We start from the raw sequence: 19,769 nt of genomic DNA on the forward strand, positions 1-19,769 counted from the left end.
CTCAGGTGCCTAAACAGAGTGGCATGTGAACCATTCGAAACGAGGATTCTGAACGGAGAAAAGTAAGTTGAAAATAACTAAAATTATACTAAGTAAGTCTTATAGTATAGCCCGTGATTGTAGAATTAGGTAATCCCCAATTGACAGTGCAATCATAAGTGCAAAAAGTGCACGAGTTGTATTTCCGCCCTTACTGCTATTAGGGGACTGATCTGTAGGTTGGGCCACCCTCGATTTTTTTTTTTATTTCTTGAATGAAGACCTCTATTTACGGCATATGAGTAGTATAGTAGTGGCCTTCTTACGTTTAGGAGTATTGAGAATATTTAAAAATATTGCCTACATGGCAGCCTGAAGACTGAAGAAAAGTTTGGATGTAGATTTTAAAATGGGCGCCGAAATAATACTTTTTCTATAAATTGCCACATGAATACAAACTAACTGATTTAATATTTAACCTTTCACTTCACTTTTGCAAAAAAAAAAAATATTAAAATTTCTCCAGGCGAGAAAATACTTTTGAAACTCTAATATGTCGCCGCATGAAATACGAATGAGCATTAGACATTAAAAATGCTTCATATTCTTATTCCTATTTTTCAAAAAAATGTTTGTATGTCAATAGATATATCTATAGTCACTTTGATGTACACTTCGAGGCCACATGAGTTTTTAATTTACCAATATCCAATATGACACACAAAAAAAACTATAGGACCTCTCCCCTACTAAAACTAATACTACGTATACAGGAAAATATGTAATACTGAGACCATACTATTTTCATCATTATAACAGGTATCCATCAGCAGGCGAGCAGGAACAATTGGCCAATGACTTGGTACAATTATTTCCACAGTTGCAGTTTAATTCCAAAAGACCTGAAGGAGCACCAGATGGGGTAAATATACAATATGAGCTAATCGAATTGAAAAATGCAATTTGATTAATCCTTCACAGTGGATCTTTTTTTGGAGAAAAAACGGAATGGAGAAAGGCAAGCACAGTGGTCTGATATATCACCGTGTGCGCAACATAATTAAAACGCTTCCGCCAAAAATGCATCTATACCAAAGGACAACTGTACCGAAAAATACTCATGTTCCTAATGAACTGGTCGAAAAAGCCGAGAATCTACGTACGGTGGAAGCAACCAAAAACGAGAAAAAAAGGATTGCGGTCGAAATGGAAGCATGCAACCCGTTACTCAAATTGATGCTGAGCGAAAAGAAAGCGCATCCGAAATACTTTCGGTGTTTCCTCACTTGTTGGCCTACAATGGATATATGGTAAGCTAATTTCTAAAATATCTAAATAGGGGAAATATAAAAAATGCGCCTGTGACTTTTATGTAAATTTACACTGTTCGTTGAGTAATATAAGTACGATCAGTGCACCAGTATCCGATCATGCCCGCTCACTAGTGTAACCAACATTTTTCGCACGGATATATTCTACCAATATTAAGAACTTTCAAATGAAATCGTCTGACATTATTTTCATTTGATAAAATAATTCTTTATATTGAAAACACAACACTTCATGAGCGGTTATTGGATCACTAGGTATTTTTTAGTATTCCAATAAGCGCTCATGCAAAAAATTAAACAAACTTTAAAGAAATGTCGATTTTAGTATACAGCCTTCTTTATTGCAGTAGTAGCTATGGATTGACCATAAAACATATTAAGATAAATAACGAAATTCAAAATAATGCATTTTTTAGTAAGTTCGTCACGAAATCTGTTTAGCGTGAGCGGAAATAGGAACACTTAGATGCAGTAACAGATGCAATTTAATATTTTTTTTATGAAAGTTTTTCATATTCTTTTATTTTTTTATGCCGCTTTTTATACTTAAACTTGGACCTACATTGTGACATAAAAATAGTATCGATCGACACAATAATTATTTTATAATAAACATGTGAACACATAACTTCCCTTAAATGAGCGGAATCTGGTGCACTGATGGTACAATGCCCATTCGTTCATTGCAACATGTTTACATTATTATTCTGGTTATTACGTTTTTTTGGTATGTGGTTGATACATAAATCAATAATATTCGCGACTACGAAGGTAATTACCACAGTTGACCCTGTGCATGAAACTCCGACTTTTTCATATGGCAAAGCATATGAAGTCAATGTTCAAATGCTTCAAAAAAAAAAAAAAACAATGTAATTAAATTCTGTTAACTGTGCGGGGTTAGACTTTTGATATGCTAGTATTATAAGCAGATCATTGAAAAAAATACAATAATCAAAATAATATGTCTATAATGTAGAACTTAAAGTCTATCAACACGCAGAGAAATGATTTTTAAAATCAATAATATTCTGTATTGAAATCAACGAAAAAAATATCATTTTTCGGCTAATAATGTATTTGTTTTAAATTCAACAACAAAACTTTGTAATTTTAAAGGAATGTTGTTTGTTCCTAGAATCAGTCGTAAACACAAACAAAAATAGTTCAGTAGTTTTTTTTTTATTTTTTTAATAAGGTACAGTGGTGTAAGTGGATCATTCGTCAATATTAAGCATAAATACTTGAATATGTTGAATGTTTTTGCACCATTGCTTCGTTTTAGATTATATTCTTACGCCCACACTGATACTGTTGCAAAACTAGTACTACACGTACACTAATACAAGCAAACTTGTTAAGCTAAGTATGCTGTTCCGCTCAAGAAAAGTAAGAATTTCTGCTCAAGAAATGGTCAAGAAATTTCCTACAGTGAGCTCCATTTGAAATGACATTTCTTTTCAACTGCGTACTGCGATCAAAGAAAAATGCATTTCTTGAGCATTTCTTGCAAGAAATTTCCCACGCATCGAGATAGGCGATTACTTTTCTGTTGAAGTGCATACTTCGCTTTAGCTGCAAAAAATAATTAATTTGAAAATTGTTTTCCATATAAATCAAAAGTTCATTGTATTTCTGTCTAAAATCGAATAATATTAGTTTTTTCGATACATGGTGAGCATTTCAGTTCTAATTTAATGAATCACAATGAAAAATATGTAGAGAAACTTTAAAGTAGATAGAGTACCGTGTACCTTTTAATTCCGCTCCTAAATGCTTATCTTTGACAGATACGCGTATTTCGACTACCACTTGCAGTCTTCTTCAGTGTCAGTTACTCGTATCCACAGTGGATACGAGTAACTGACACTGAAGAAGACTGCAAGTGGTAGTCGAAATACGCGTATCTGTCAAAGATAAGCATTTAGGAGCGGAATTAAAAGGTACACGGTACTCCATCTACTTTAAAGTTTCTCTATTTGAGATTCTGCTCAGAGGATTCGAACATTCATTAAAGAGAAAAATATGTGTTTTTTTTATAAATAAATAGCTATATTGTACATGGTACTTTTTAATGGGGTGGGATAAGTGGATCAACTATTATTATCATTTATTGGCAGACTGCTAACGAGAATTTTAATAAGTTTTAATATCCGCAATTGGTTTGGAGTTGTTAAGCGTCCGCCGTGAAATTTCAAAATCTTTGTTTGTATCAGATCTTCTGCAATTGAAAATTGATTGTCCACATTTGCTGTCGCTTCTCAATTTCAACGTACCTCATCGTCCTCTTCGTTCTAGTACTTTCATATTTCTCCATGGTGCTCGTACTAATTACGGATATAACGAACCGTTTTCCGCTATGTGTCGTTCCTTCAATCGTTGCTCACATGAATTCGATTTTCATATCCCCCGTACTACGCTCCGAACGAAATTCTCTCAGATTATTTCAGAGTCTCATCAAAATTCTCGTTGAACTCTTTTTAAGGCTAGCAAATTAAATCGTTTTTATGTTACTATTAAGAAAATAAGTGTATAGTATTAAGTTAAATTGTATCATTTGGATTGTATGTTTTTCTATTGGTACTAAAAGATGAGGAGGTTTTGCGCCCATTTGAGATAGAGCTGAGGTGCTCAACTCAAACGGGCTTTTCCCTGCTCCAAATAAAGAATAAAGAAAGAATAAAGAATAAAGAAATGCTGTTTTGTTTTATTTTTTTCCATTACCAGCTTAAATTTGTCCAATTGACCATAGAAAATTTGAACTAATCCACCTAAAAGTTTTTTTTAACCTTTCTGGTATAAAAAATATAAAAGGATAATAATTTCAAAATTCACACGAAACTTTCCGTAGTTTATCTAAGCTGATTTGCAAAAGATCAAAATATGCTAGTTTTCCAATTGTTCCAAAGCATACTATCGTACCTTATTTGACCATATAAATTGTTCTAGACAGATGATACAAATATATTCATAAATAGAATAGAAGGATTTCAGTTTGTTAGTCAAAAGTAGATGAACCTAATATTTTTAAACTACGAGTATTTTTCGAAAACATCACTAGGAATAATCCAACGATACTTCCGTATAACTTATGTGTATAAATTGATGATTTTTTTTTTCAAATTATTCTAGTTACAATGTTTTTTTTTGTTCGAATTAGTTTGAACTGATGTATACATATTTTTTCATTATATATTGATTACTTTTTAATTTTTAAGTATTGAAATGTAACATTACTAGCAACGATAGTAATATCATTCTTACTATACATAATTACAGCACATTTGTTTTGAGAACAGATTTTTTTATTGATGATCCACCATGGTGGGGCGCCACGACCTCACTGGGACAGAGTCTGCTTCTCAGCTTAGTGTTCTTATGAGCACTTCCACAATTATTAACTGAGAGCTTTCGTTGCCATTTTCGCATTCGTATATCGTATGGCAGGTACGATTATACTCTATGTCCAGGAAAGTCAAGGACATTTCCATTACGAAAAGATCCTGGACCGACCGGGAATTGAACACAGACACCTTCAGCATGGCTTTGCTTTGTAGCCGCGGACTCTAACCACTCGGCTAAGGAAAGCCCCTTATTTTAATTAACTAGTATAGTTAATTTTATATGCATTTAAAATTTCATATCTCATACCTCGCCTGGTAAAATTTTCGACGCTTCACGCACAGTGTAAACTTTTTCCAGATGTCAGCACCACACCTTCGTAGATTTGAATTATCTCTTTATTTCTATAAAAATATTTGTCCGGGATTCATTTTAGAGTACGTAGGGTCAGTGTGCTCTTAGTAGACAGTCTCCTACAGTGGCCTTAGTGTTTTTTCACGACCGTTTCGCTATGAATCGTCAAGCAAAGAATGCACTTCAACAGAAAAGTAATCGCCTATCTCGATGCATGGAAAATTTCTTGCAAGAAATGCTCAAGAAAAGCATTTTTCTTCGATCGAAGTACGCAGTTGAAAAGAAATGTCAATTCAAATGGAGCTCACTGTTGGAAATTTTTTGACCATTTCTTGGGCAAAATTTTTTACTTTTCTTGAGCGGAACAGCATACTTAGATTCAGAAGCTATTTATCTAGGTACCCTTAATTCACAGCTCGATTTTGTTCAAACAATGCTCGGGATAAATAGCATTAATTGACATTTAATTTCCTTTGCACCTTTATTACACCTATTGTACCTATAGTATCATTACTAAGAGAAAATTTCTTTTATTGAACAAAATAAAGGAATAATTAACATTTTTACATCAATCGAAAGCTTTAGATCCATTCCTTAAAGGAAAAATATAAGATATGTAAAAATCGCATCTTCATCGCATCAAACAATGCGGTGTGTATGGCCTATGCCTTGAAACTAGAGCTACTATAGGAACATAAATTAGAACTACTGGCACATGTGTTCCTAAAGTGGCACAAGCAAAACTAAATACAATAAACGTAAAAGTTATGCCGCTGGTTCTATTTATAGATTTTTACAAATATTTGAACTTAGCCTGTCCGCAAACCATATGTATTAATTCATTTTCCATAGTTTCCGGAAATCAAAGTTATTAATTCATTTTATTTACTTTTAGATACACAAATCGGCCCTCAAACTCTTCCCTTCGATGGAATCAAGTCCGGATTACAAAGGAGTTCTAGCTAAATGTCTTTTGTTTTCGCGTCATATGTTTAAGCAAGTTGAAGATGGTAATTTGAACATTTCCTACAAACTTAATTCAATTAATAATGCCCACATATTTTCCAAAATTTTGTGTAGAATACATCCGAGGATGCCTTCGTATTTTGTACAAGTTGCCGGTACGAGGATTGAAAAGAAGAAGCGATGGTACGTCTGTTATTTCTGAAGAAAAGCTGGCGTCATCACTCGTTCGTTGGGTAAAAGTAAGATGTTTTTAATATAGTACTTATTGATGAGATAATGATTAAACTTTTTCGTTCCAGCCAAATCAAAACATCGATGATGACCTAGCGGAGCACATGACATCACTAATTCAAATCGAGCCCCACATTGCTTGCATTGCACCGCCGTTTAAAACAGGACACTACTTTGTAGTGATGAACAGGACAGTATCCATCAGCGTGCTAAATTCCATAGCTGCTATCGACATTTTATTCAAAACCTTCAAAGTACTAGGTACTCCAGTACCCAGTAATTTGGCAATGGTGATGGACTTCTTCGAATGTGTGCTCTACAGAACAAGTGGCCACAGCTCACGGAAATCGGTCAATAACCTGGTTCAATCATTCCAGGATGCCGCACATGCAGAGGATAATTAGTTTAAGATGTTGGCCTGAAAAGACACGTCACGTGTCAAGCTAAAATTTAGCAATAATTTTTAATTTTATTTTTATGTTGTTTTCATGAACTAAATATTTTTTTCGCTTCATGTGACGTGCCTATACAGTTCTTGTTCTAAACCGATTGATACGTAGTTGAAGTTGAAGTACTTCCCCTCGTTCAACTATCCCCCTATACAAACTATTATCATTGCCAATTGCAAGGCATATCTAAGATTATAAGAAATTACTGTAACCTTTTTAATTTCTGACGTATATTGAACGTAATAAATGTCATGCTTTAGTATTGTTGTTTTTTTGTTCTAGTTTTAATTGAATTTTAAATAGATTTCAAAATATATTTTTTAATGGAAAAAATGTTAATGTGAGTAACATCTACTCACTTTTGCTAGTTTGCGAGGAAAAATAAGTGAGTAAGTTCAACTCAAAATCAACTTATCAATATGTTACTCTAAAGTGAGTAACATAGATGTTACTCTATTTTGAGCAGTTCCACTATGTTCCAAAGTGAGTAGAAATCTACTCACTTGTGAGTAGATCTGAACGAGCGTGCATAATGTAATGACAAGAAGGATAGAATCGCAAGCGAGCGACGAGAGAAATGAATAGAAGTTGAAAATTTGTTTTAACAGAGGGCCATATGTGTGAACAACACAATCGAAACGACAAATCGTTGCCTAACGTCCTGGTCTTGCACGGCTAGATGTTGTAGTGTTGGTCACTGCTAACACTAGACAGACACAAATTTGTCGCCTCAACCTTTTAACTATATTGTTCGGCGTATGTAACAGTTTTATCGATCGTTGGCATATTTTCGGAGATTGATACGAAAGTGACGTTACTTATTGGATTTCTAATCTCGCATACCCCTAATTTGCCCAAGTGATCCTATTCGAACTGGAGTTAAATTTCTTTGCCAATTAGATTCTACATTTATAAGGTCATTGTCAACGCATTGATAGATATTGACATTACTAATTTTAGAGTCCTCGAAAATGTACATTGAAGATAATATGCTACTCCCAACCTATGTCTGTTGGTTTCCTGTACAATTTCGATGATTCTTGTCAATCACGAAGTAGCAACTACAAATTGTACGGTCATCAATCCTCATGCTCATCTCGTACACTCAAAATAATCTAAACGTCATTACTACGTGAAAAATCACGTAGGTTCATGATAATGAACCATCCTCTGACTTTACCTGACTAAGGTAACAGTTACCGTTTCATACATTAACGTTATTTGTTGCTTTGATAGTTTTCACTGCATTAACCTATCGACCTTACGTGAAATCTACGTACATGCTTTAATTCATTCCGAACGTGTTCATCTTCGATTCATTTTGTGTTGTGATCAAATGTAAAGATGGCGTCAAGTGAAAATAAACATAAATATTTGATTTGATTTGACTTGAGATTAATTTAATTAGTTACCTATATTAAAGGTATTATTTTAAATGTTGTAGAAAGGATTCCATTAATTAGAATGTTAATTCTCAATAGATCATCGGGCCATTTTTTCTGAGTCGCATCATTGTTAGCAATGCGGGTCAAATTGGTACGTGGTACTGGAAGAGCTGATGCTGGTCAAAAAGGTTTTCCCGTTTTTGAAATTTAAACGTGAGTAAACTTTTTAATTTAGTAATGATTTAAAAAAAAACTATATTTGTTCCCGATATTCTTTCTCTGAAACAGAAACGTTGCCTTTAACTATGTGCCGAAGGATTTTCGAGAACATCGAGTCGAAACACACACAGACACACACCAAAACCAGACTATCTTGTTACCTGATTTTCCGATACTCAGGCATTGTGTGAAATACCTTATTTTGATCAAAACCGATAGTTCAATAAATAAAAGTAAAACTTTATGTGTTACTCGTTTTATTGAAAAATAATGTTATTTAAAAATAACTATGCGAAAGCAGCATTGCGCCTATACAGAATTTTAGTACAGTTTACCGGGAACATCGTTAGGTTCTATTCAACTACTTGGTCGAATATACGAAAAAATCACGTAGCTGTTACACGTGCCTTTGATGGAATGGTACAAGTTCATTTGTTCATTGGTTCATTCTTCATCACCTACGTTCCCCGTAAGAGCTACGTGAAAAGTGCGATGGAAAAAAACCACGTATGTTTCCACGTAACAATGACGTTTGGATTATTTTGAGTGTATGTATTGTTTTGTCTTGGAGTGCTGAGCACTTTTTATTGTTTTTTTTTCTGGTATTTGACGGAATTCGTATAAATCATTTTATTCAAATTACTTAGCATTTTTAGGGTTCAGCAGGAGGAATGGCTTCATCAGTAAGGCGGATGAGGGAGACGTGCCAACTACCACAATAGGCGAAGTTAAGGATGCTATCAAACAGCTCAAGAACAACAAAGCCGCTGGAAAGGATGGTATTGGAGCGGAACTTATTAAAATGGGCCCGGACAAGTTGGCCACTTGTCTGCACCGATTGATAGCCAGGATCTGGGATACAGAACAGCTACCGGAGGAGTGGAAGGAGGGAATAATATACCCAATATACAAAAAGGGTGACAAGTTAGAATGTGAGAACTATCGAGCGATCACCATTCTTAATGCAGCCTATAAAGTGCTTTCCCAGATCATCTTCCGCCGTCTATCGCCACTGGCAAGCAGATTTGTGAAAAGTTATCAAGCCGGTTTTGTGGACGGGCGATCGACGACAGACCAAATCTTTATGTTGCGGCAGATCCTCCAAAAGTGTCGCGAATATCAAGTCCCTACGCACCACCTATTCATCGATTTCAAAGCGGCCTATGATACCTAGACCGCGAAGAGCTATGGAAGACTATGGACGAGAATGGTTTTCCCGGGAAACTGACTAGACTGATCAAAGCAACGATGGATAGTGTACAGTGCTGTGTGAAGATATCGGGTGCATTATCGGACCCGTTTGAAACACGCAAAGGACTTCGACAAGGCGATGGTCTTTCCTGCCTCCTGTTCAATATTGCACTAGAAGGTGTTATGAAACGGGCGGGCTTCAACATGCGGGGCACGATCTTCAATAAATCCAGCCAGTTCATTTGTTTCGCTGACGACGTGGACATTGTCGGAAGAACGTTCCAGGTGGTTGCTGAACAGTATACCAGGCTGAAACGTGAAGCAGATCGGGTTGGATTGAAGGTAAATACGTCGAAGACGAAATAATTGCTGGCTGGAGGAACCAAGCGCGATAGAGCTCGCATAGGCAGACGCGTGACGATCGACGGGGATGAGTTCGAGGTGGTGGACGAATTTGTCTACCTCGGATCATTGATAACGTCGGATAACAACTGCAGCAGAGAAATTCGAAGACGTATCATTGCCGAAAGTCGTGCTTATTATGGACTCCACAAGACCTTGCGGTCTGGTAAACATCACTTCCGTACTAAGTGTACCATGTAAAAGACGCTAATAAGACCGGTAGTCCTCTACGGGCATGAGACGTGGACAATGCTCGAAGAGGACCTGCAAGCGCTAGGAGTTTTTGAACGACGTGTGCTTAGGACGATCTTTGACGGAGTATGTGAGAACGGCGTATGGAGGAGAAGAATGAACCACGAGCTTGCGCAACTCTACGGTGAACCCAGTATCACGAAAGTCGCCAAAGCTGGAAGGGTACGAAGGGCGGGACACGTTGTGAGAATGCCGGACAACAATCCCGCAAAAATGGTGTTCAACTCAAATTCGGCCGGTACAAGACGAAGGGGAGCGCAACGAGCTAGGTGGTTTGACCAAGTGGAGCAGGATCTTGGAAGTGTGGGGCGATCGAGGAATTGGAGCTTAGCAGCCATGGACCGAGTTAGTTGGCGTAACATTGTGGCGCAGATCATGTCTTGAAGGACGTAGAGCCAGCAAAAGTAAGTAAGCATTTTTAGGGGCCTTCCTTAGCTGAGTGGTTAGAATTCACGGCTACAAAGCAAAACCATGCTGAAGGTGTCTGGGTTCGATTTTTAATGGCAATTTCCTTGACTTCCCTGGGCATTGAGTATCATCGTACCTGCCACACGATATACGAATGCAAACATGGCAGTTTGGCAAAGAAAGCTCTCAGTTAATAACTGTGGAAGTGCTCATAAGAACACTAAGCTGAGGAGCAGGCTCTGTCCCAGTGAGGACGTTAACGCCAAGAAGAAGAAGAAGCATTTTTTAGAAAGATTCACAGGATCACCTGAATTAGTATTTTATCAAAATTGGATTGAAAATTGGAAAGATTTCTGGTTATCCGCAAAAAAAGATTCTAATCGTGTCATAATAATTCCATTCGTAATCAATGGCTGTCATCGTCTCTACTACGTATAAACACGCGGTTGGTTTCTAATAAAACTTTATTATAATATTCCACAGTAAATTGCAATTCACTAATTCCTCATGGATCACTATCATCAGGCTTTGTGTAGAATTTTGTGTTTTTATTGGATTACACTTTCGTTTCATCATCTTATTGAATGTTCTCTTTTTTTAGGCAAATGTAATACACAACACCAGTATGATATAGAACCGAATAATCACAAACTGTGGCAACGCTGACGAATAATTTACAATCCGTTGAAACATAAACTAACATATTATCGCATAGTAAAAAACTTTTCAAATTCAAAACTACTAAATAGTGATTTGAAAAACACTTCGCCTGCCTTCCTGCTTAGTTGTCCCCCACTTGATGCACTTCCACAGGTAACAATTACATACAGTGAATCTTTCCTTAGGTGCTAAACAATTTCATTCGTTGAAGCATACATAGCGGTAGTTAATGTAGGCAATTACAGATTCTACTTTTGTACGGGAACTTTGCTAGGTGTTTTAAAAATCAGGGGAAACAACTCCTGAAGGGAAAATTAATATCACATTAGAAAATGACTACGGATGTTGTACACAGAGCTGCTTCACAAAAGCTACAAGCAGATATTGGGGAATGGTAAATAGTTTCTCAGCGAACTACTCATAAGGGATCGTAAACTTCGATTACTTTCATAGATGTTTCTTTAAAATAGAGTTTAACATTAATCGATTTTGATAGGGGCTCATACAATTTAGATTACTAATCTGTGTCTTTAAACTATTACTTGTTCCGCATCACGTTGCCATCAGGATCAGGGTCACCAATTCAGGTAAGATTCTAGTTACTAATAAAGTTCAAACAGATCATCCCGTACAATCTTTACTCCTTGTGTGTTTGCACCATCATAGAAAATTGTGTAGCTTTCCCTATCCATACTCTAGCTCAAAGGGTGAAAGGGTGTTTGTTTTTGGTTTTAGTAGTCTGTTATTTTTTGTAGGTGCGCATTTGCATCTTCTATACGTAATTTAACATAAATAAATCAATTTGGACTGGATCCAATCGCAGCATACTAGTGCATGATATCCTCCAAGTTCTGGATGTCGATTTCGGTGATGTGGTTTCCACCGAACTCTGCGTACTTGGCGTGCTGGTGAAGATCGGCCGATCGTTTAAAAACTGAAAAATTAGGAAAACGTTATTATTGAATTATTTATTAATTGAAACAGGTGATTGTTATTATGTTTATTACGTAAGAAACGAAAAAATATTCCAGATTTCAAATGGAAATTGTTTATAGATCTTTCAACTATTATTATACAGACTGCAAGCATAATGAAAAGGTTGATTTAATCTAAATTTAAATTTTAGAGACACATGATTTGGTCCTTGAGATACGAAAAAATATATTTTTTGTTACGCTATTTAATCAATCTGTTAGTTTATCGAAATCGGTAAACTATATATTGACAACTCCATGCTGTCATGTGTTTTTTTTTGTCATAGGCCCCACTGTGGAAGCTGAAAACATTCATCGTAAAAACTATTACGATAAAGCATAAAGGTAAGCATAATAGATATTTGGTCTTTTTTTTATGTTGCTGATAAGATGCAGGTAAAAAAACAGCCAGCGGTCATTTTTTTCGGTAAAAAATTACCGAATATTCGGTACATTTCTAAAATCTGACATGAACTGCAATTAGATTTCGTCAAAATTTCGTTAGAACTCACATGACCTTATAAGCATTCCAAGATCATGCTCTGTAATTTACCGTAAATCGTCTACAATTTCGAAATATATCATCAAAAAGGTTACCCAACTAAACAATAAGCATTTAAACTTGCATTCATTCAGCATTTAATAGACATTAATGCACCGAATGGTGTAAAATGTCCCTAATAAAAAAAAGCATTTAATGCATATAACGTAATTTATGCTCATTCAATGTATCTGTCAGAAGAACTTCTTCAAAACAGGTTTTATAGCGAAATGAAAATATGCTTCAATGATACCACCTATCTCTAAACAGATTTAAACAAACTGTGCTTCTGCTGAAAACTTAATCGATTGGTCACTAGCTGGTGGTGACCAATCGATTGGGTTTTCAGCTCAAACGGGTGTTTGGTTCTCCAGATCCGTGCTCTTGAAAATTTGAAGTTTGGCTGAAGATGAAGATGAATTCACCGTAAGGCAATTAAGCAATCGAATTGAGAGTTTAATGAGAGTTTAAGGGGCGTTTTCTTTATCTTCGCTTAAGCCGTAAACCACGTTTACCCATACGGTTAAACCAGGTTTGAGGCCTAAGCGGTGGTGAAGAAACCGCTTATAAATCGTTTAAATGCTGATATCAGTTTGCTTTGTGACTTATTCGAATGCTCTTTGATTACCCTACGTACATTCAAGTCTTCTATTAGACACAAGGTTGGAGGGACGTTATAGGAAACCCAGGACTTATGGGACTTTCATCAATTTGGGGGTGTTGTAGAATATCTCGTATGCCTTAAGAGATAGCACAGTGATGTCTTCGACGAACATTCAGTACTCATTGCAATCTACCTTTAGAAATTGAAGATCATCTTTTTAGTTGAGAACTTGGCCGGTAGGGGCGCTTTTTCTTGCTTGCCTGATATCAACCTCGAGGAATGAGAATGTAACCTTTATGACATATGATATCTCTACTGCCGCTGCTCGCATAACAGTCCCATCTTCTATGGTCTTCGATAAAGTTCAGTAGTTCAAGGACTGACATCGTTAGTCCGTTTTCGATACTTAGGTCTATACCGATTTTTCCGGTGCGAATTTACATTGTATGCTTCCTGTACTGATGATTTTACGGCTGGCTTGTAAGGCCTGCACCAACCCCCTGTCTCGCCGGAGGATCATCGTGCACAGCACTGTTTAGAGTCCCACGCTGGCACTAGGACGATGATCAGCCGCTCCTAACATGGAGAACAGACGCTGTTTTGAGCCGCTCCTAACATGGAGAAACAGACGCTCTGATAAGCTACACCATCAGAAGAGAGGAGCCCCCCTTCCCTGTCAGGGTTGGTTACCCGATCTTCCCTACGGTTACTCGTACCCCAGGCGGCACCACGGGGAGGTAGGGATAGGAGTTACTGGACAAGAGGCTAGGGACCACAAATGGGGTCTATTTTATACCTGCAGATACGCGAAGTACCAATGGTACGCATTGTCCAGTCATTTACCACCCAAGGACTGACATGCAGTAGTTATTAAGATGCGGAATTTTGCCAGTAGGTGGCGTTAGTGTGCATGCAACTTTTGTGAAATTTCAAATTTTTAACTGATGTCTTTGCTAAAAACATGTCTTAATTTTACTGCATAAGACAAGCTTCCGAAAATCCAGATTATAACCGGTATCCGATGGTCATAGTTCATCTCCGTAGGCGCACCTCAAAACTAGTTTCCCCGTCCAATGCTCATTGAAAAATCAAAATCGGTCAATATTTGACGAAGTTACAGCGTTCCGAAATTGATTAAATTTTTGCCTATCCCAGTTATTTTAACAACCCCTTGAAAAGTTATTAAAAACAATTTCAATTTTTGATCATGTTTGAAAATCGGTAAAAATAGCGGATATTTCAAGCTATAATAAAATGGTTGAGATTTCAATATTTTCTTCTTTTTTTATGAGAAATGTATCAAAATTTAAAATTTGACAATAGTCTATCGGTACTTTGTTGCTATTGATCTAATGAAATATTATACTTCAGTAGGTTTTTAAAGTTTATTAAGGTACCCCGAGGCAAGTGGGACATAAAAAAACGATAGTTCAAACAAATTGTTCAATAAAATATTCAGGTGTCAATATTTTTTAAATCAAACAACACAATCACATTTTGACAACATATTTGTTGGTGTGTGCTTGAAATTGATCGAATAATTTCGAAATTAGGAAAACATTAGAAGAAAGTTTTAGAATGAGCCATTAGACGCAGTTACCTAGCTAAACGGGGCAACCCGGGTAGAGCAGGTGAATAACAAAATAATGGTAAAATAAGAACAAATTTTGCAATCATATTTAGTTTAACCATTATTATGTTATTAATATATGACATTAAATATCTCATCAATAGCAAAACATACAATTATAGCAAAATTTATCATTGGTCTGTTATTCTTGAAAGTCATGTAATAACTAATCAATAACAGAATAAACTATCACGGTAAAATTTTTATTTGTGCAAATATACTAAAAAAAAAAACATTAAATATCCAAAGAATAACAAACATCACCATCACAGTAAAATATGATTTTTTTTAGATATTTGAAAACTTTATTTAAATAATCTCATGAGAACAAACTAATATCAAATTTTGCCATAATAGCTCATTTTACTATTCGTATGTATTTATTGAAGATTTAAAAAGCAAATGGTTTTGCAGGAAAGCAAAGTTTTTTTTTTTCAATCATGCAAAATTTAGATATTAAAGTCAAAGAACTAAAATTACCATTACTTTGATCTACTCGTGAATAGCTTATTTAGTTATTATTTTGTTATCAATATCTAAATAATAACATATTTTGTTATTTACGGTTGCCTATATTTTTGCTATTATTTTGTTATTACAATGGCAAAATTATTATGATTATGATATTATTTAGTTTTAATGCCATACAAACTTAGTTATTATTTTTGTTATTTTATCTCTTATTTCAAACAAATTTTGCTATTCAAACATTCTATTTTAATGGTGAATTTTGTTATTCTTTTGCAATTCTACTCTACCCGGGAAGTGGGACAAATCCAGTTTCATGCGTTCATCAGTAAGTCAACGATTATAATAATAAAATTGATTAATCCTAGATTTTTAATTTTGAGTACATTTTTGATGTACATAAGGGATTAACCATAAAATACGTAACGCTTTAAAAAGAAAACGTGTATTTAATAGTATGTCACATCGCACTTAATATTAACTGAAAATTCCTCAATTAAAGCGTAAAGAGGAATTAACATGTTCAAATTATATCATTTATAAGTTTTTAATTGAAAAGTAGCACATAAACTTTCAATAATTGACAAAATTATAAATATGTTCTGTTTTTATTAATATGCATGGCAGAAAACCGCTTAATGGCATGGAATTGTTTTCCGTAACTACTAAATTTGGTAGAAATAGCAAAACAGTTAAATTATAATAGAAAAGTAATCGTTCTCATAATGTATTTCAAATTTAAACTCTGTTTTTGTTCAATTTTAAAATTGCAATTAAAAAAAAAACAATAATTTTGAAGAATTACACATTTTTTCTCTCTTTTATGCAATTACGTAATTTGAGATTGATCTTTTTCGATAAAAATCATTTGTTTGAATGTTTTAGTGCTACTCTATAGAAAAATGTTTGAAACGTGTCGGAAAAGTTTTGATTCTAGTTTTTGTTTTGATAGGTCCCACTTACCCACAGGGTATAAAGACATTTTGAGGTAAGTTAGACCATCGAAAATTTCATATGAAATGAAAACAAAATACCAGTTAATCGTTAGCAGCTTGTAATAATATGTAAAGTTGTAGCTTACTGATGATAATTGAATTTATAACACAATTAGCACAAAGCATTGTTTGCTATACAAATAATAATTTAATGTGTTGAAATTTATATTCTTATATGCAAATCAGAGGCTTAAGACTACGATTTCAAATGAAGCCTATTGAGCTTAAATCGGTTATGATTTCGTTAAGATACAGCTGTTTTAAATTTGTTAGGTGATCTAAAGTTGATGAATTTTAAGCAGTCCAATTTCGCTGATTTTTACGCAATTTTTACGCAATATCTCGGATAAGATCTGACGGACGTTCTGCGTCGTTGATAGCATTGTTGCCCATTTTCAAATAAATAATCTATTCGAAGTGGACATTAATACTATTGGCGACGATCTAGAAGATTCACTAAGTAGAAATAAGTGGTGACAATCTTATTTTAATATGGTTTTTACATTGCCATAATAAGGAACACGTATTTTGTAACAATGGTATGAAAAATCTAATTCCAGCTTCATTTTCTCAAAATTTACAAGTAGAAAGTAGACGTTGTGAAGCATTGCATTTGCCACCGAAAAGTGAAACTTGTAGGATACTGTAATAGAAGCCTAAGGTAACTATACTCTTAAATATTCGCTATAATAATGACTATGGAAAGTAAGACGCTGTGATTGATCATTAGGATACACATGCTAGTTTCGATAAATTGTTGAACAGACAAATGAAATGAATCATTTCTTTAAGGAGATATGAACGTAATGACCAATAAATACTTTCAATAACAAAAAACGAAATGAACTAGAACTACTACTGAACAGCCTAATTTTGTTAAGACATGACGACAATTGACATTTAAGACTCTAATCTTACGTAAAAAACGGGAATAAACAGAACAACATGACTAAAAAGGACACTTAAATGACAAATGTTTCAAAATCATTTCGACTAGGCATTTTTTAGTAATGACACTACTACACTACTTCTTCAAACAAATTCTGATGGAGTTTTTGATTTTCACAATGCTTCATTTTCTCAGAAGCAAGGGAATATGGGTATTTTTCAAAAACTATCACGTCACAATACTAATAAAAACAGTGTTCATGTGGGCACCATAGCCTAGTCCGTCTGAGCATTGGTCATGGTAGAGGAGAAACTTGGCAAAAGCCAGACCGAGGGTTCAGCCTTGACAAGTTAAGCTGTCAGGCAGCTCCAACTGAATACCACACAAAAAAAGTGTTGCGCGGAATTAGGGCACGTTTTTTTCATAATGCCCTAATTCCGCGCAATGTTCTTCGCAGAACAACAAACAAGTAAAACAACATAGTCGTCTCCACATCTGACTATTTCTCTGGAAAGTATATTCATGCATAAATACGATTCGCGTACAGCCGGAATATCGGGAAAGCCCACTTACAAGGAAACTGGAAACCGTTCAGAAACTACGTGGTCATTCATGGTGAGAGAAAAAGTTTGTCCAAAGACCAAGGTCCATACAAATTGAAATATTGTTGTGTGAACAATAGACCACAACCCCTTGTGAGGAGGTAGTTCTGAAAATCAAAACACCACGTGGTATAGACAGCCCCAAAATATTATTCTATACATCTATAGACAAAATCGAGCCCCAAAGAGAGAGCGATAATAAAATCTATTTTTCTCGTTTGCTTCCCGTTGGGGATAGGTATTTTACTTTACTGGCACGATAAACAATCCCCGAACTTCCGATAGCAATAGTGCCCCCAGGTTTGGAGCTTGTTTAGAAAGATTTTATCATGCACTACTATCCCCTCGATCTGATCAAAGTTGTAGCAGTATACGATAAACAGTCTCTCATAATGTGCTGCATATTATGATAGTTACAGAGAGCGATACTTTAGAGATTCTTACAAGTTTCTCAGGATTCAATCCCTGAGAATAGCCATATTTTGTGTAATGTAATTTATGGATGACTCTTATGGTTCTTCTGAGGTTTCTGGTTTGCTTAAGAAAATTTAAGTTTGAATTGTTTAAAACATATCGATTCCAAGCAATAATGCGAACTGGCCCTTGTATTGTATGAACAGTGCAGAATTATCAATAGTATTGATTATTCTGAACCAATCACAATTTAATTTAAATTGAAAAAAGTAAACTCACGATGATAATGCAAAAATATTAATTATTTACACAAACTCACCTCCAGAAACCAGTTTCTCCAACCGATAGATCTTCATGTCCTCGCACTCGTTGGTGATCTTCGGTGATACATCGCTGAGATCCTTCAGCTCCGGCGTGATAACGCGCATGTTCTTGCGAACTGTGCTAGTGTTGATGTTGTAATATCCATTCCACATCTTCTCGATCAAATCGCGCAGCGATTTGGGCGGTAGAACAGTTTCCCGATCCAATGGCATCAAGAAGCAGCGACCGTTATCCTTGTCGATGATGCCCGACTGGTTATACTTGAAATCGTGCAGGAAACGGCCCTGTCGCTGGCCACGGAACACCGGCACGTTGATCTTGGAGTAGTTTTCCTCGTCGGACAGTCCAAGTTCAAATTCTTCCTTGAAGAATTGGTCGCTCACTTCCTTTTCGGTGTCCTCCATGCGTTTTTCCATCTCGTTGAAGTCGTTCTGGAATGGCTTGAATAAGTCTTCGATTTGACCGAACCGTTGAATTTGCGAGTTCAGTTCATCGGTGTCGTCGCGGAGCATCGAGTTCATGTAGTACATCTGGTTGTCGTTCATGTTGGATGAATCGTATGGGATCTGGCAGAAACCGTGGAAACGTAAGTGGTTCCGCGAATGGGCATACTGACGATAGTAAAACACGCCGGCAATGATGCCCAGCGATGTGACCAGAAGCGCAATCAGAAACAGGATGTAAGTGGTAGCCGATGTGAAGCGACGGGCACGGCGGATCAGAATTATGCTGGACGCAGCTGACTCGTCATCGCGAGGTACATCCTACAAAATAAATTAAGAACAATGTCAAAGAAGTTGTGGTAATCTGGTGTGAGAGGTAGGAAATATTTATGTTTCGGTTCACCGATTACAAAACAGCCTTGGGATTGGAGAGGGATACATAAAATATCACATATGAAAGTAACTTTAGATTAGAGCGCGTTTTAAATTATAGACTTTAAATGTTAATAATGTGAATTGTTATGGTAAAAATTTAGGCGTTTGAAATGCTGAGAGTTGAAAAACTACCGTAAATGCCAGATAGGCAAAAAGTAGTCAAGTTCAAAGTTCAAAAGTTCCTATTCTATAAGACGAACAGTAATTTCAGATGATATTGATCATTTTTTCATGGGTTTTCAGGTCTGTTTTCCGTAATCTTTTCATGATGAAATTGATCA

At 35.7% G+C, this 19,769-nt stretch overlaps 2 protein-coding genes and 2 long non-coding RNA genes across 4 annotated transcripts; 3 read left to right on the forward strand and 1 right to left on the reverse strand.

Annotated features, from left to right (window-relative positions):
• Positions 1 to 3: 3 nt before the first annotated feature.
• On the forward strand, positions 4 to 1,227 carry LOC110680667. Its single transcript, XR_002502965.1, has 3 exons — positions 4 to 62; positions 799 to 901; positions 961 to 1,227. It is a non-coding gene; the product is annotated as an uncharacterized LOC110680667 (long non-coding RNA).
• Positions 1,228 to 1,236: 9 nt separating this feature from the next.
• On the forward strand, positions 1,237 to 6,897 carry LOC110680666. The gene is made up of 4 exons (XM_021856456.1): positions 1,237 to 1,289; positions 5,902 to 6,016; positions 6,087 to 6,211; positions 6,272 to 6,897. Exons 1-4 carry the CDS (start codon positions 1,287 to 1,289, stop codon positions 6,605 to 6,607), a joined length of 579 nt encoding a protein of 192 aa, XP_021712148.1. The 5' UTR covers positions 1,237 to 1,286; the 3' UTR covers positions 6,608 to 6,897.
• A 1,173-nt stretch (positions 6,898 to 8,070) lies between these two features.
• LOC110680665 lies at positions 8,071 to 8,540 on the forward strand. Its single transcript, XR_002502964.1, has 2 exons — positions 8,071 to 8,250; positions 8,326 to 8,540. It is a non-coding gene; the product is annotated as an uncharacterized LOC110680665 (long non-coding RNA).
• A 2,415-nt stretch (positions 8,541 to 10,955) lies between these two features.
• Positions 10,956 to 19,374, reverse strand: LOC110680664 (the record flags this gene model as incomplete). The annotated part of the gene is made up of 2 exons (XM_021856455.1): positions 10,956 to 12,103; positions 18,606 to 19,374. Coding segments are annotated over 2 exons (876 nt in total), but the record flags the coding sequence as incomplete, so codon positions are not given.
• Positions 19,375 to 19,769: the final 395 nt, after the last annotated feature.

The sequence above is a fragment of the Aedes aegypti genome, unplaced genomic scaffold (assembly GCF_002204515.2).
Source record: "Aedes aegypti strain LVP_AGWG unplaced genomic scaffold, AaegL5.0 Primary Assembly AGWG_AaegL5_hic_scaff_1735_PBJ_arrow, whole genome shotgun sequence".
In the NCBI taxonomy this organism is placed as follows: Eukaryota; Metazoa; Arthropoda; class Insecta; order Diptera; family Culicidae; genus Aedes; species Aedes aegypti.